The sequence below is a fragment of the Pristiophorus japonicus genome, chromosome 6 (assembly GCF_044704955.1).
Source record: "Pristiophorus japonicus isolate sPriJap1 chromosome 6, sPriJap1.hap1, whole genome shotgun sequence".
In the NCBI taxonomy this organism is placed as follows: Eukaryota; Metazoa; Chordata; class Chondrichthyes; family Pristiophoridae; genus Pristiophorus; species Pristiophorus japonicus.
In genome coordinates, this window is record NC_091982.1 from 27,305,393 (window position 1) to 27,321,570 (window position 16,178).

Here is a 16,178-nt window from a genome sequence, read left to right on the forward strand (position 1 = left end):
TCTTTGGATTTTCCACGGTGTACAATGGTCTGTGTCACTTAAGTAACCATTCTTGATTTGTGAGCCGTTGGAAAAGTGACAACTTATTAACAGGCAGCTGGAGAACAAACCCTCGCTACGCTTTTTCCTTCTGTAGCCTTAGTGTACAGTGAGCAATCCTGCACCTGCACTACACGCTGGTTGTTATTACTGGTTAACTCAGCACAAACACAAACTAGCGACAAACTTGGGTCTCTGGTCTGTATGCCTTTGTGCATCCACAGTACACTTGCCCAGATGACTTGAATATTTTTTTGTTCATGTGGGGTTTTTTTCAAAGCTGTTCTCTCAATTCAAGCTTGCCCTACTGTATGATCAATATACAGGAGTTTATTGACCATAATGGTATTCCAGAACTTGTGTCTGAAGATAAGATGCAAAATTAAACATTGTTCAGATCATTAGATTGTATACACATCAAAAAAAAGTTGACTTGGTACACTCCAGTAACTGAGTATTTTTCTTAATTTGGCTTTGGTTCCACATTCCATGGATGAAGATAAATCTATTGGCTAAGAAATTCCGAGGAATGTACATGTCCATCCAAGAAACTTTCGGACAATTCAATATTCACACATTTCTAATGCACACACTTTCTCACGTCACCATCAGCATGTTCTGTTGAGGATGAAGAAAAACAAGACTGTCTCTTTTTTAAAATTCTTCTCAGGTGTTTGAAGGGTTGGTGGTTTGGAAGAGGCATTTGACAGTTTCACCTTTTAAGCTGAGTGCAAGTTGCTGGGTGTCTTTGACAGTTACACTGATAGAATCTGCTGAAACATCCTGGAAAGGACAGCAACTCAGATTGTTCAAGTAGATAATCCTCACATTGTGGTCAAAGCTTTTTTCAACAGGGTTTAGCAATGGATTGAAATTTCATGTTATCAAGTATGGCAACTGCTGATGCTGCACTTCGAGGTTAGCTGACAATAGCTCAAAAAGTAATTGATTTGAGGTATGAATTCTGCAGTTATTTGACAAAGTGTCTCTATTTTGTGTAAAGTTAAAAGAAACATTGCTACACTAACCAAGGTACTGACATATTAACTGTTCCTGATTAGAATATATTAGAAATTGAAAAACACCCTCAAAATAATTTACTTTTTCATTTTTTCTGTCTCCCATTGTTCTTTGCTTTCTTTATTTTGTTGTCTCTTTTGTTTAGTTTTTTTAATTCCCTCTTGTTTCTTACTCTTGCACTTTCTCCTCCTTGACCTCATTCTCTTTATTTACCCTGCCCTCCTTCTCTTCCCTATCTCTCTTGCGCCCCCACGCCTCCCTCCGCCCTGTGCGCCCTCCCTACTGTGGGTCTTATCGGTCTGTAATCTGCAGAATTTCTGATTGAGGAGGAAAGAAGCATCTCAACACATGGTCCATTGTGCCTTTGTTGTTTCTGTTAAGAAATATCAGGCAACTAGCTCTACCTTGCCACCACCTCCAACAATTATTGGGTAGACTGAAGCTATTGTGTTTGATCCCCGCCACGAACTCCATTCTTTAACCACCGACTCCATCTCTCTTCCTGAACCAGGCCATTCGTAACCTTGGTATTTGACAGATGAGCTTCCGACCACAAATCCACATCATCACCATGACCACCACCTTCCACCTCCACAACATCACCTGTCTCCCCCTCCTGCCTCTGCTCATCTGCTGCTGAAACCTCATCCATATCTTTGTTACCTCTAGACTTGACTGTTCCAATGCTCTCCTGACCGGCCTCCCATTTTTCATTCCATAAACTTGAGATCATGCAAAATTCTGCTGCTCGTCTACAAATTCGTAGCAAGTCCCGATCACCCATCACTCCTGTGCTCGCTGACCTATATTGGCGTTCGGTTCGGCAATGCTTTGATTTTAAAATTTTCATCTTTGTTTTCAAATCCCTCCATGGCCTCGCAGCTCCATATCTGTGTAGCCTTCTCCAGTCCTAAAACTGTCCGAGATCTCCTTCAATTGTGGCCACTTGCTCATCCCCAATTTTAATTGCTCCACCATTGGCAGCCGTTCCTTCAGCTGCCTAAGCCTCTTCAGTTCTCTACCTCTCCTACTTTAAGATGCTCCTTAAAACCTACCTCTGACCAAGCTTTTGGTCACCTGTCCTATCTCCTCAAATTGCTAATGCTCCTGTGAAATGCCTTGTGACATTTGACTTCCTTAAAGGTGCTGTGTAAATGCAAGTTTTTGCATTTGTAGGGTTTTTCTGTGCCCAGAATGGTTGCTGCGTTTTCCTACATAACGATAGTGACTACAATTCAAAACTTTAATATTTCATTGGTTGTGCAGCATTCCGAGGACAATAAGATGCTGTGTAAGAAATCATTTTAAGTTAGTGAGTTAAGAGTGTGGTGGGGAAAGAGTTTCACAGAGTGGGGCAGATGTGGCTGAAGGCTGTGTCACTGGTGCTGGTACAAAATGAGAGATGGGGGCGGGGGGGACAGGTGGCCATAGCGCATGTCATGACCATTGGACATCCCAAAGCACTTAACAGCCAACTAAGTACTTTTTGAAGTGTGGTCACTTGTCATGTAGGATTGAAGCATGTTGCTAGAGGATATGAGGCAGGAGTAGTTTGCAGCGGTAGAGTTGGGTGATGTGCATGGACAGATTTGAAGATGATAAGGATTTTAAATTTAATACTTTGGTTGATGTGTAGCCAGTGTTGATTAGTGAGGACACAGTCATGTCCGAGTGGGACTTGCTGCAGGACAAAATGCAACTGGCTATGTTTTGGACAAGTTGGAGTTTATGGAATGTGGAGAGGCGCAGCCTGGCAAGGAATATCTTGGAGAAATAGAGCTGGAGGTGACCAAGCACGAGTAAGGGTTTTGGCAATAGTGGATGTGAGGTAGGGAGGTGTTGAGTGATGTTGCAGAGGTGAATTGAAGCAATCTTTCTGATAAATAGGTTGCGGGGTGTGAAGCACAATTCTGGGTTGAACAGGATGCCAATGTTCCCCATAGTCTGATTTTAGCTATAATGAGTGGCTGAAAACAATGGTTTCAGTCTTCCTGCGTTCAGTTGGAGGAAGTTTTTGCTCATCCATGTCCTGAGGCCAGTCCATTAGTCCAATAGCATGAAGGTTGTTGTGCAAATGATGTCACAAAGGTGTAATATGCAGATAAGAAAGAGAACTGACGATAGACCTTTGGGGGATTCAGCAGGTAATTTTGTAAAAGAGAAAAGCCATTGGCTGCTTTGGGACAGGGAGGAGTGGAACCATGCAAGGGCAGTCGCATGGTGGACAAAGAGTGGAAATGCAGTGTAATAGTCACACGCTGCCGTCGTCACTTTGGCCAGAGTATTGGGATTTGGCTGAGGGAGAATAAGACATGGATAAACTTAACATGGCTGTGCCATATCTGTGATGAATAACTAGACCAGTTGTGTGTCATTTGTGATTAAGTTTACGACCCTTGGACTTGAGGATGCAAAGATGAAAATGTTTTGAAGGAATGGCAGGTGAAAATGGTGAGGTATTTGGTGGGAGCAAGAGTATTAAAAGGTGAGAAGGAGCAGTTGAGCAGATAAGCAGTTGGAAAAGTCGTGATAGGTCAAGTGCCAGAGTGGAGGGAGTTAGGAATTTGTGATGGAACTGGCGAAAGATTTATTTACAAAGATGGAGTGGCATTGGAGGAAGGGCATGGTGGTGAGGTGGGTGGGAGAATCCATGTGAAGGGTGAGACTGAATGAAGACAGGAGGGTGATGAAGTCAGTGGGGTTTTGGCGCAAGTTGAAATCACCAAGGATGAGGAATACTCATTGTGGTGGCTGAGCAAGCGCATGGGTGGAGATGTCTGTGATAAATCTGCGTAGGAGCTAGGGAGAGTGGAAGGGTGACAGTTTTCAGTGAGTCAGGAATGATGATGAGATGCACAAAGGGAGAGAAAGATTAATGGAGCTGACTTTTTGCAGCAAGTTATGCCACTTATTATCATAGCAAAGAACAGTACACTGGATCAAACTTTCAAATACCAAGGTGGAGAATTAAATATTTACATTCCATCTCATCTCACCCAATTGTTCATGTGGTTGGATCTGGGTGAAGATTTTAATAATAAAGTTCAGATTTCCAGTGTCATTGAATGTGGTACGTGCAGCTTACTTAACATTTCCAAATCTTCACACTTGATTTTGAGTTAGTGATCAAAATGTTTAGGTCAATGTAAAATACCAAAAACACAGCTGATGGCTTGATCAAAGGGAAGAGTTGACACTGCACAACTGTGTTCGTACAGAACTTGGCTGTGTGTGTACATGCTTGATTAATCTGGCATTTTGGCAATGTCAGTCCTGAACTGGTATCTTCAGTTAAAGTTTTATTGCTGAACTATATAAGTACAGCTTTACATATCTTGGAATATAAATCTTGTTTCTTTCATAGTATGCTAACTTTGCATTGTTTAAAATGGTATGTTATTTTCCAGTTCCTGTTCATTTTCTAATCATACATACTTGTGTGTCACATATTCTGCATATTATCTTTATTGAATCAAGGAGCATCCGGAATTAGTGATTTATAACTTTTCAAATGAATGTAGGTTCACAGTATCAGTTACAGTATATTAACCAAAGGATCAAGAAAAATTAAATGATTAAAATGAAGTCTCCATGTTGTCCTTGTGTAAGGACAGAATTGGGGTTGTTTATGACCTGACTTCTCTCGCTCTGCTTTTTCACCATCTGTCCTCATCAATATTTTAAGTTGGTGCAAAATCTTAACTGTACTGGATCTGTCCCTGAAAAATCAGCTTTTTCCGAACATTGCATTATGAATTTGAAACTAGAAGCTTATTGGTGTGTCGACCTTGGAAAAATTGTTTGTAACTTTGAAGTGAAATTACCCTTTTTTTAATGGCTGTTCCAAATATATCGTCACAGTCATCTGTTGGTCTGCAGTACAAAGGGATAAAGGCACAGAAGCACCATTGTGTATTAATGAAATTCAGTTGGTTTATTTAGTCAACTTTTGTTCACCTTGTATTAAAATAAATGCTTACTTATGGAGCCGGTGCCCTATGGTCGTACAAATTTAATTGGTAAAGGCATCACCTGATGTGTAATTAAGCCATAAGATTTCAGTTTTAATTCCCAGTCCGTACTGCATTTCCTGAATTCAACGAGGATTCATCAACTCTTTCTCCACCACCCCAAATCTCCTGAGGCTCGGAAAGGGAAAATCATCCAGCATTCCTGGTGGGGAGGACAGGGTCTGGCTCAGCTGTGACGACTTCAATGATCAGATAGCCTGCCAACACTGTCTAAACTCAAAGAATGGCCTTCTGGGCAAAGTAAATATTTTTTAAGTGTGGACTGTTACTAATTCTTTTGTAGGTTGATTTGCGCTGTGGTTTATTTTAACACGTAGAATATATTAAGCCTGAATTTGCAGTCGAAGGCTTCCGAATGCCTCCAAACCACAAGAAAAGTACGAACTTACCTGATGGTCCCAGAGGTTCGAACACTTGCGCTCCTGGGCCTCAACGCATACGCATGCATGAAGGACCACATATCCCAGGGGTGCACGCAGTTCACAAGCACCCCTGTGATCACGTGGTGCAGGCCAACCAATCAAAAGGGAATCCCCATTAGCATGAATAAGAATCCCCTAAAAAAAACACTTTAAAAAAAAATTTGTCCACTGGATGTGGGCATCGCTGGCAATCCGTAATTGCCCTCGAGAAGATGGTGGTGAGCCGCCACCTTGAACCTCTTCAGTCCTTGTGGTGATGGTACTCCCACAGTGCTGTTAGGGAGTGAGTTCCAGGATTTTGACCCAGCGACGATGAAGGAATGGCGATATGCTTCCAATTCAGGATGGTGTGAGACTCGAAGGGTAACGTGGAGGTGGTGGTGTTCCCATGCGCTTGCTGCCCTTGTCCTTCTAGGTGGTCGAGTTTGTGGGTTTTAGGGCTGCTGTCAAAGAAGCCTTGGCGAGTTGCTGCAGTGCACCTTGTCGATGGTACATACTGCAGCCATGGTATGCTGGTGGTAGAGGGAGTGGATGTTTAAGGTGGTGGATAGGGTGCCAATCCTGTGGGCTGCTTTGCCCTGGATGGTGTCGAGTTTGAGTGTTGTTGGAGCTGCACTCATCTAGGCAAGTGGAGAGTATTCCATCACACTCCTGACTTGTGCCTTGTAGATGGCGGACAGGCTTTGGGGAGTCGGGAGGTGAGACACTCACCGTAGAATATCCAGTCTCTGACCCATTCTTGTTGCCACAGTGTTTATGTGGCCGGTCCAGTTAAGTTTCTGGTTGATGGTGACCCCCAGGATATTTATGGTAAGGGCGGTGGATAGATTCTCGCTTGTTGGAGGCAGTCATTGCCTGGCACTTGTGTGGCGCTCGATATGACTCCTGCCAGTGAAGAGTATTCCCCGATTCCCATTGACTTCAGTTTTACTCTGGCTCCTTGATGACACACTCGGTCAAATGCTGCCTTGATGCCAAAGGCAGTCACTCTCGCTTCATCTCTGGAATTCAGCTCTTTTGCCAGTGTTAGGACCAAGGTTGTTACGAGGTCTGGAGCTGAATGGTCCTGGTGGAACCCAAACTGGGCATCAGTGAGCAGGTTATTGGTGAGTAAGTACAGCTTGATAGCACTGTTGACGACACTTTCCATCACTTTGCTGATGATTTGAGAGTAGACTAATGGGGCGGTAATTGGCCGGATTGGATTTGTCCTGCTTTTTGTGGACAGGACATACCTGGGCAGTTTTCCACATTATCGGATAGATGCCAGTGTTGTCGCTGCACTGGAACAGCTTAGGTCGAGGCGTGGCTAGTTCTGGAGCACGTGTCTTCACAACAACCGGTATGTTGTCGGGGTCCATAGCCTTTGCTGTATCCATTGCATTCAGCCATTTCTTGCTATCACGTGGAGTGAATCAAATTGGCTGAAGACTGGTTTCTGTGATGGTGGGGACATCAGGAGGAGGCCGATATGGATCATCCACTTGGCACTTCTGGCTGAAGATGGTTGTAATCACTTCAGTCTTTTCTTTTGCACAAGTGCTGGGCTCCGCCATCATTGAAGATGGGAATATTCATGGAGCCTCCTCCTCCTGTTAATTATTTAATGCTCCACCACCATTCACGACTGGATGTGGCAGGACTACAGAGCTTTAATCTGATCCGTTTGTGGATCGCTTAGCCTCGTCTATGTTGCTTCCACTTTTTAGCATACATGTCGTCCTGTGTTGCAGCTTCCCCAGGTTGGCACCTCATTTTCAGGTATACCTGGTGCTGCTCCTGGCATGCTCTTCTACACTCTTCATTGAACTGGGGTTGATCCCAGGCTTGGTTATGGTTGAGGGCTATACTGGGCCATGAGGTTACAGATTGTGGTGGAATATAATTCTGCTCTTGCTGATGGCCCACAGCACCTCATGGATGCCGAATTTTGAGCTGCTAGATCTGTTCTGAATTTGTTCATTTAGCACGATGGTAGTGCTACACAAACGCAATGGATGGTGTCCTCCATGTGAAGATGGGACTTCGTCTCCACAATGACTGTGCAGTGGTCGGTGCTACTAATGCTGTCATGGACAGATGCATCTGCGACAGGTAGGTTGGTGACGACGAGGTCACGTAGGTTTTTCCCTCGTGTTGGTTCTTTCACCACCTGCTGCACGCCCAATTTGGCAGTTACGTCCTTCAGGGCTCAGTCAGTAGTGTTGTAACCGAGTCACTCTTGATGATGGACATTGAAGTCCCCCACCCAGAGTACATTCTGTGCCCTTGCTACTCTGTGCTTCTTCCAAGTGGTGTTCAACATGGAAGGAGTACTGATTCATCAGCTGATGGAGGACGGTAGGTGATAATCAGTAGGATGTTTCCTTGCCCCTGCTTGACCTGAAGCCATTGCACACCAGTTAAATAGAAATAAACCATTACATTCAAAGTTAATTAAAATACACACAAATTAAACATTTAAAACACATTAAATTTTTGAAAAATAAATGTAAGTTTTAACGGGGCAAAAAATAACCTATTACTAATTTTCAAGTTTTTATGTTTAAATAATTTTTTAAAATTATTTTAATATTTATTTAAACTCTTACCCTGGTAAAAGAAGGCCCTATGCCTGCTTTTACCAGGTGTAAGAGTTTCACGAACATTCACTGGGCAGTAGTTGGGAAAATAACCTAACTCTCCAAGCAAATGTCCCTTTATGGTGGATCAGTCAAGCTGAAACTGGACAGATCGCAGGTTTTGGATTTTCACGCATGCGTATCACACACGGAAACCCGGAACTTGCAGGACACTTATTGCCGCATACGTGGTCATAGACCCCGGGAAATCCAGGCAATTGATTTTAATGTTTTGAAATGTACAATAATATATAATGGAATATTGTGGCCTGCATTGATATGTTTACACTTGGGCATGCATATATGGAAAGTCCTAAAGAACAATTAACTGTAGGTTTTAAGTATGTTTTCATTTGGAATTTATCAAGGACATTAATTTTCAGAATAATGAACTGCAATGTGATTCCCAGAGCATGTAAAAATTCTTGGAATGCCATATAATAAAAATGGAATTTGACTTGGTTACTGTATGCCAGTGGCCCTGGAAATTAAAGTTTTTTTTTCCCTGCCTTTTATGGCTATTCAAATCAAATTTCAGGGACTATAGTTGAGTGATCTTTCTGATAACTTACTGTGTTAAAAACCTCACTTCTCGGAGTTTGAGTTTGTAATAAGTAGTACTAGGATGTGGTGACAAATAAAAATTAATACAAAATTGAAAAAAAAATCTCATTGAATTCATGGGACATGGTACGAAGGTTGATATTAAAGTAGGTCTCAATGTCTATCCTTAGGAGTTTTTGGTAATTTGCTTATGGTTATTCAGAGTTGGGAGAAATGTGTGCTTTTATCTCTGGCAGGTTAATAAGTTGCTTTGATTTAAGATCCAAAATGGTGTATTTTTTCAACAGATTTTAGACTTGAGTAGAGAAATTGTAAATTTGCTCATTTTTACCTAGCTGATTCTGAGCAACCAGTTGCAACTTCATTACTAAACTTATTTTTACAGTCGTGACTTCAGTCACTAAAATGGTTTCGAACTACTGATATTCAGTCTCCATTCTTTTAAAGCTTTTGGGTGCAGACCTAAATGGAATTGCTCTTGTCTACAGATGTGTGTTTATAATCTGATGCTAGCTAACAAGCAAATGTAATCTTGCATTGAAATTGTCACAGGATAAAACACAGTATTTCATTTGACCTTAATGGAATGCCATTTAGTTCAGTTGAGACATTATGATCATAAGTATGCATTGCATCATTTTTAACAGCACCATAGCCCGCATCACACCAACCATAGTACAGGCACACAGTCAAAGAGCAAAGAAAGGGAGGTGGAGAAGAAAGAAGTGGAGAAGTTGCGGGATCGATCAAGAGAGAGGGAAAAGAAAGAAGAAAAAGAAAGAAAAGACCGCAAAAGGGTAAGAGACAAAAGCTAGAAAATAAGGCGGTTGTAAGTCAGATCTGATTCACATTTTGCAGCTTGTAGGTTTCTATGCCAATGGCATCTCTGTTAACGTGAATCTGTTATTATTGGTTATGTTGAGACATTACCAATCGTGCTGAGCATTTTTCTTACTATTGCTCCTTTATGAATTTTCTTGGGTTGTACTTGAGTATTGGAAGAAGCTCGCAGTATTAATAAATGTACATTTCATGTGTGTTTATTTTGACCCATCAACTTGAGCTGCGTAAATTTTATGTGGCATCTGTAATTCCCTCTTGAAAATCCTCCTTTTGTTCTCCTCGATAGAAATTTTTGTTTATTCTTCCTAGGATCATTCAAATAGTGATCGAGAGAACATACAAGAATCAAAACGGCGTAAAGATGAAAATGGAACAGGTAAGAGTTAATATCTAATCTTCTGCTGCTGTTAGAATTCTGAAGGCAAGCTAATCGATCCAAGCAAGCTGAATGCTACAGCAACGGAATACAACAAACTATATTTAGTGTCTTCAACATAGAAAAATGGCTCAAAGTGCTGAACAGTGGAATGAAAATGGACGCTGAACTTAAATGAGAGAATCAGAAGACCTGACCAAAGGCATGGTCTAATAGTTAAGTTTTGAGGCGGCCTTTAAATACAGACAGAGAAATGGTTTAGAAAAGCATTTACAGAGTGTAAGTTGAAGCAGCTGAAAGCCCTGCCACTGATAATAGATTGGAGGAGAGAGCATTGCAGTTGATTACTTGTTCGAGCTCTCTTCATGGAAGTTTAAAGAGGAATTTAATCTGTCAAGATCCCTTTTTAAAAATCCATCTGTTACATTTAGAATTTGCTTTGGCATCACTTCGGTGTTCTCCCTTCTCACCCAAAAATGACATTTCATGTAGTAGTTTGAATACTGAGTGCCAGGACATCCTTGAGAAAATGGCTTGGAGGATTTATTAAGTGATGTGAAGGATCTCAATCCAAAGACAGGTGAAGCATTTTGGATTAGTGACCTCCATTGATGCTTATCTACACATTTTTGCCTCATTCTTTCTCATCAACTTACAATGTACAGGTCTTGAACATGTGGCAATTACAAATCTAAATAAACTAGTTTGCATTAAACCCATATAGCTTTGTATTGTCCGATTTTAGAACTGTGACCTCCCTGTTCCTTGAAATGAGCCAAGCTAGTTCAGTAAATCAGTATACGCGCATGCTTACTCACTTCATTGTTTCATATTTTTGGCCAGGTCTGGCTTCTCCAAATGTACAGAACAAGACGTGTCAGAGTTCCGGCACGCTAAAAGAATGGGCCTTTGGGAGGCTTTAGAGGATGGAGTCAAATAGAAAGGTAGAGGGATTTATCAAGAGTATTTTGCAGTGCAGTGGTGTGCTGGTTGAAATATCTGTCACTAATGGTAGAGTAGAGAGAGAGAGAGCTGAGTACAATATCCAAGAGGCAAATGGTTGGAGGGTGCAAGCAAGAATGCAGGACTGAAGGAGGTGGCATTGGTGGGGCAGAGCAACTCCATGGATGACTTTATAAATTAAGGCTGTGATTTTGAAATGCATGTGCAAGATATTGGGAGGCCAGAGAAAGAGGAGGTGATCAGTGTGTGGAACTTAGTACAGGATTAACTTGTCCCTTAACATTTAATCCAATTTCTACCCAGAAAATCACTATAAAAAGAAAATAATACGGGCAAGTTTTAGGATTTTTTAAAATTATAAAGTGTCCAATAGCAGCTGAAACTATTTTTGTTTAAGGTGGCATCCTAAGAGCATTGCAGCGGGAGTTGAATTGAAAATATGTGTGGTTATAATGATTTACGGCATGCGATCTTTTTAATTTTGGTGACTGCTATTGGCTCTCATTCTCAGTTCGACTTCTCAATAGACAAAGTACATTAAAAGCCACATGGGTACATTAAATTGGTGTGCAATATCAAGTGTAGTCATTGTTGTAATGCAAACAACTGTGGCAGCGATGGGATAAACGAGCCGATATTGTTTTGCTGGAGTTGACCAGGTCACCAAGCCAACTCTACCGCTCTTCTTCAAATGCTGTCTTGCGAACTTTAATGGCCACCTGAGGGGGAAGATTTATTGGTTTATCGACACCTTTGACGGTGCAGCACTCCCTCAGTCTTGTACAGGTGCAACGTCCCGAATCCAGAACTCCGAAAACCTGATTGTCCAAATGTTGGACATTTTGCACATAGCTGATGGAGTCGTCCGGAATTATATTACGAAAACTGGACATTTTTGAGGCAAACTCCAAAGGATTCCGTTGAGGATTCCAGACAAGAAAATCAAGTCTGAAATCCGGAATCCGTGTGGGATTTCATCGGATTTTTGGCCTCGCCGCTCAAAACCCATCAAGGATACGGTCGAGGATTTCGGATTTCAGACTATTGATTTTCTTGTCTGAAATCCGGGAAAATAAACGGAACAGACTCTGTCCCGAGGATTCCAGATGTTGTACCTGCACTGTTTTGGCCTACATTCTGTGCTCAAGCCACTGAAGCGGGGCTTGAATCCAAGACCTGACTCTGCGACAAGAATGTTACCCACTGGCAATAGTATTTTTATCAATTTTGTGTTTACTATAAAGAAAAATGAGGATTGAATGTTTGTTTAACAGGTGGCTCTGGAAAACGGAGTAAAAGTGCAAGTCCAGTAGATTCCCCACGTTCAAGCGAGAAGGAAAAAGAGAAAAATAAGAGTTCAAAATCTGGCTCTGGTAAAGACAGGGATAAAAATGACTCCATCAAATTAGAAAAAATAGAAAAAAGTTCAACAACAAGCAAAAAGGTATTGTTTTGTAGATATAAATGTATATATCCTTGATAATTGATCATAGGACAGAATCAAATACAGAAATCAGATGTGTGACAAAGGAATTTTAAAAACTTTTTTGAAGTCGGACATTGGCTTTTGTTCCAATGTTACTGTGCTTTTTTAAAAATAAACTTTAGTGTTTGTGTGTAATTAATTTATGTTGTGGAACCTTTCCTAAAAAGTAAATGTGTTTTGGCAAGAGAGTCTGCAAAGTTAAGACATTTTAAGTAAAATGTTATAATAAAAATTATAGGACTTGAAACTCTATTGTCAATATCACATGATTGGCTTGGAGCATTGACAGAATTGGCAACTTTTCTGGAGGAATTCCTTAAGGTTTAACCTTAAGGTTAAAATAACTGCAATTCCCAGAAATGATGTGAAAACAGAAAGTATTGAGAAAATATAGAGTAGACCCATCAGTATCTGAAAAGCCAAGAAAAAGTTCAATATTTCAGCTTGATATCCTCCTTCAGCTCTGACAATGAATCGAAGATCATCTTTGTGAGCTCTTGACTCTGAATGTTGCAGCCAAACATGAGTGCATGCTTGGATTGTTCCTGATTACCTGTAAAGCATACTGTCTGTATTGCCACTGGGAGAAAATAATAAGTGGTTTGATGCATTGTCGTGGGTCATTCCAATCACAACCTTGCTTCTGTCTGTGCTTCATATTGCATGCACATTATGTAAGCTAGGAACATACCTGATGTAATTGGCAATACAAGTCCCAAGTTATAATATCAATCCATATATAAACTTTAGTTGTATTAATATATGTTTGAGCCTGTAAAGTTAATTGACTTGTAGCCTTGCATCATTATCTGTGTGTATGCTAGCTCTGTTCTCTCCCAATTGAGCCCATCCATGTTCCATCTTTGGCTCCACTTCCTCCCTTTTATCAAAACTCACCTCGGTGTTCCAACTTAATTCACCCACATTGAGTTTGTTCCCCACCACTCTCTGGGCTCTAAGTGCTCCCCAAGTCTGAGACATAGAATGGATGTTGCTTCATACTGGAAGGGCAGCTTCATTCCGCTTCAGCATTGACATGTCATCTTTGCTGCGCATTGCTTCTTGCATTTTAAAGAATTGTTGTTTAGAGGAAGAAAACCTAGAGAAAGCAGGTTCTGTTTATTGTTTTACTATTCTAAGGGGAAATGCCACAATGGAGTGAACAGAGCTGGAACATCGTGAGCAGGTTTTCATGGAAGGGAGGTCTAGCTGGACCATACTAAGTGCTCAATCGGAGAGAAAAAGAAGAGCAATAACTGAAGCATTCTTAGCAATGAGGGAGGAAAACAGAGCTTGAGTATGCAGAGCAAGCCTCAAAAGGAACATAGGCTGGCCAGAATTGTGAAATTGCCTTGGTGGCAATATTGGATGTGCTTGTGTATGCAAAACTCATTTTTACCTCCAGTGATATGTTTTGTTTCTCCCTTTTTGAGAATACAACTTTTGTGGTCTAGATCTGTTCAACATGTCCAAAAGTCTGTAACAGATTTTATTTTCTTAATGATTATGTCTTGTAGGAGTCTAGACACGATAAAGGAGAGAAGAAAGAGAAGCGTGAAGGTGGAGGACTGAAAGATGACAAAAAACAATATCCTTTTTATTGATCCTGTGGAAATTGAAACATACAGATTTTTAATCAGAAACTAATTAGATTTATGGGAGTTTCTAAGTCGAATAAGGATGCTCTTAAAATATTGTCTACCATACAAAAACTCAAGTCATGTTCTACTAATGTAGATTATCTTGTGTACATTTGAACTGTCCTTTCACATGGGGTCAGTGGTGTTCTCTGATCTTGTACAGGGTCCGGCACCCTCGGGACCTATCCTGTGCCGGATAAGGGATTTTGCCAGACGACGGGAGGTCACGTTAAATTGGATGGTGCAGGTACTGAGCAAGGGGATATCTGGGCGGGCTGACTGGCTTGGGGCTGGGAGTGTGGCAGAGAGATCGTGTGCGGGGGTGGTGGGGGAGTGGGCGGAGGCGGTGGATCGCGGGGTCAGGCCAACGATTGTGGGAGTCGGCAGCTAGGGCATCAGTTCATGTCGGAGCGGCTGGGAATGGTGCCGGATAAGGGAATCTTGGATAAGGGAGGTTCAACCTGTATAATCAATTTACAGATCTTGTACTGGTTCCAAAACAGCTCCTGATTCAGAATGACAACCTATGCAATAGAAATTTCACAGCAAAAGTGATGTATATTTGCTACTTTTCTTAACAATCATACTCATAAATCCTCAGAAAAACATAGATAATGAAGAATGACACAATTAATGGTAAGATTTTTATTTGAGTCTGAAATCGTGTCCAATTCTGGGCACCGCACTTTAGGAAGGATGTGAAGGCCTTTAAGAGAATGCAGAAAAGATTTATGATAACGATTCCAGGGATGAGGGACTTCAGTTATGTGAATAGACTGGAGAAACTTGGATTGGAGAGACGGTTGAGAGGAGATTTGATCGAAGTGTTCAAAATCGTGAAGGGTCTAGACAAAGTAGATAGAGAGAAACTGTTCCCATTGGCAGAAGGGTTGCGAATCAGAGGGCACAAATTTAAGGTGATTGGCAAAAGAACCAAAGACGACATGAGGAAAAGTATTTTACACAGCGAGTGATTAGGATCTGGAATGCACTGCCTGAAAGGGTAGTGGAGGCAGATTCAACCGTGGCTTTCAAAAGGGAATTGGATAGATACCTGAAGGGAAAAAAACTGCAGGGTTTACAGGGAAACGGGTGGGTAAGTGGGACTAACTGAGGTGCTCTTGCAGAGATCCGGCACAGGTTCGACTGGCTGAATGGCCGCCTCCTGTGCTGTAACCATTCTATGATTCTATAAACATTAATTATCAGGCCTTATTTTCATCTAGGAATTATCTAGGAATACAGTTCTGTTAGTGTCACTTTGTTCCCCCTGCAGCTACGGAGTTCTGGAGGATAATAAGTGGCACTATTCCCTGCAATTCTTTTTTGGGCTGCCCACCCCTTTTAATGGCCTGCGTGGCCCATTCAAAATATCACGCATACGTGGTTTTTCTATTGAAAATCAGGCTGCGCGGGACCCCTGGAGCATCGCGCAACTTACAGTTAACATTGATAAGTGGGTGGGTAGAGTTGGGGAGTTCATGAACCCTCTGGGAGTATGCCACTCAAACCGGTTTTCAGTGCTGAATACCGATGAGGGGAGTGCAGTCAAGAGTACATCCATGGCCCCATGGGACAAATAAATGCACGGGCACAGCAAAGTGTAGAAATGTAGTGGTCATCGGGGGGTTGATTGAGTCCCACGTGGCGTGTTGCCTCTTTGGTACCAGGGTAAAGGACATCACTGAAAAGATGCAGAATATTTTGAGGGGGAGGGGGGAACAGCCGGATGTTGTGGTCCATGTTGCAACCAATGATGTAGGTAGGTAGGAAATGGGTTGAGGTCTTGCAGACAGAGTTTCAAGAGTTCGGGAGGAAGTTAAAAGAACAGGACCTCAAAGGTAGTAATCGCTGGATCACTTCCAGTGCCACATGCTAGTGAGTATAGGAACATTAAGATAAGAGAGGTTAATGCATGGCTGGTTGGGAGGGAGGGCTTCAGATTCCTGCGACATTGGGACCCGTTCTGGGATAGGAGGGACCTATACAAAATGGACCAGAGCTCTCGCAAGAAGTTTAACTAATGGTGTTGGGGAGTGTTTAAACCTACTTGAAAGGGGGAGGAGCACCAGGATGAACCATTAGAGAAGGAGATACAAGGTCCTCAGAGGACTAGGAGAGACACATGACATTAGAATACAGAGTTTGTTCAAAAATAGGAGGGATCAGACAG

At 41.8% G+C, this 16,178-nt stretch overlaps 1 protein-coding gene across 2 annotated transcripts in view; it reads left to right on the plus strand.

The window, feature by feature from the left end:
• Positions 1–16,178, plus strand: part of thoc2 (THO complex 2) — a 150,225-nt gene that overhangs the window by 123,895 nt on the left and 10,152 nt on the right. Inside the window, exons 34-38 of one of the 2 annotated variants that reach the window (XM_070882709.1) lie at positions 9,345–9,494; positions 9,850–9,916; positions 12,154–12,323; positions 13,883–13,953; positions 14,593–14,641. In XM_070882709.1, the coding sequence (XP_070738810.1) occupies positions 9,345–9,494; positions 9,850–9,916; positions 12,154–12,323; positions 13,883–13,953; positions 14,593–14,620 (486 nt within the window). In that variant the 3' untranslated portion in view covers positions 14,621–14,641. Of the gene's footprint in view, positions 1–9,344; positions 9,495–9,849; positions 9,917–12,153; positions 12,324–13,882; positions 13,954–14,592; positions 14,642–16,178 lie in introns of those variants that run through there. The other variant, XR_011593590.1, reaches the window with a different exon arrangement.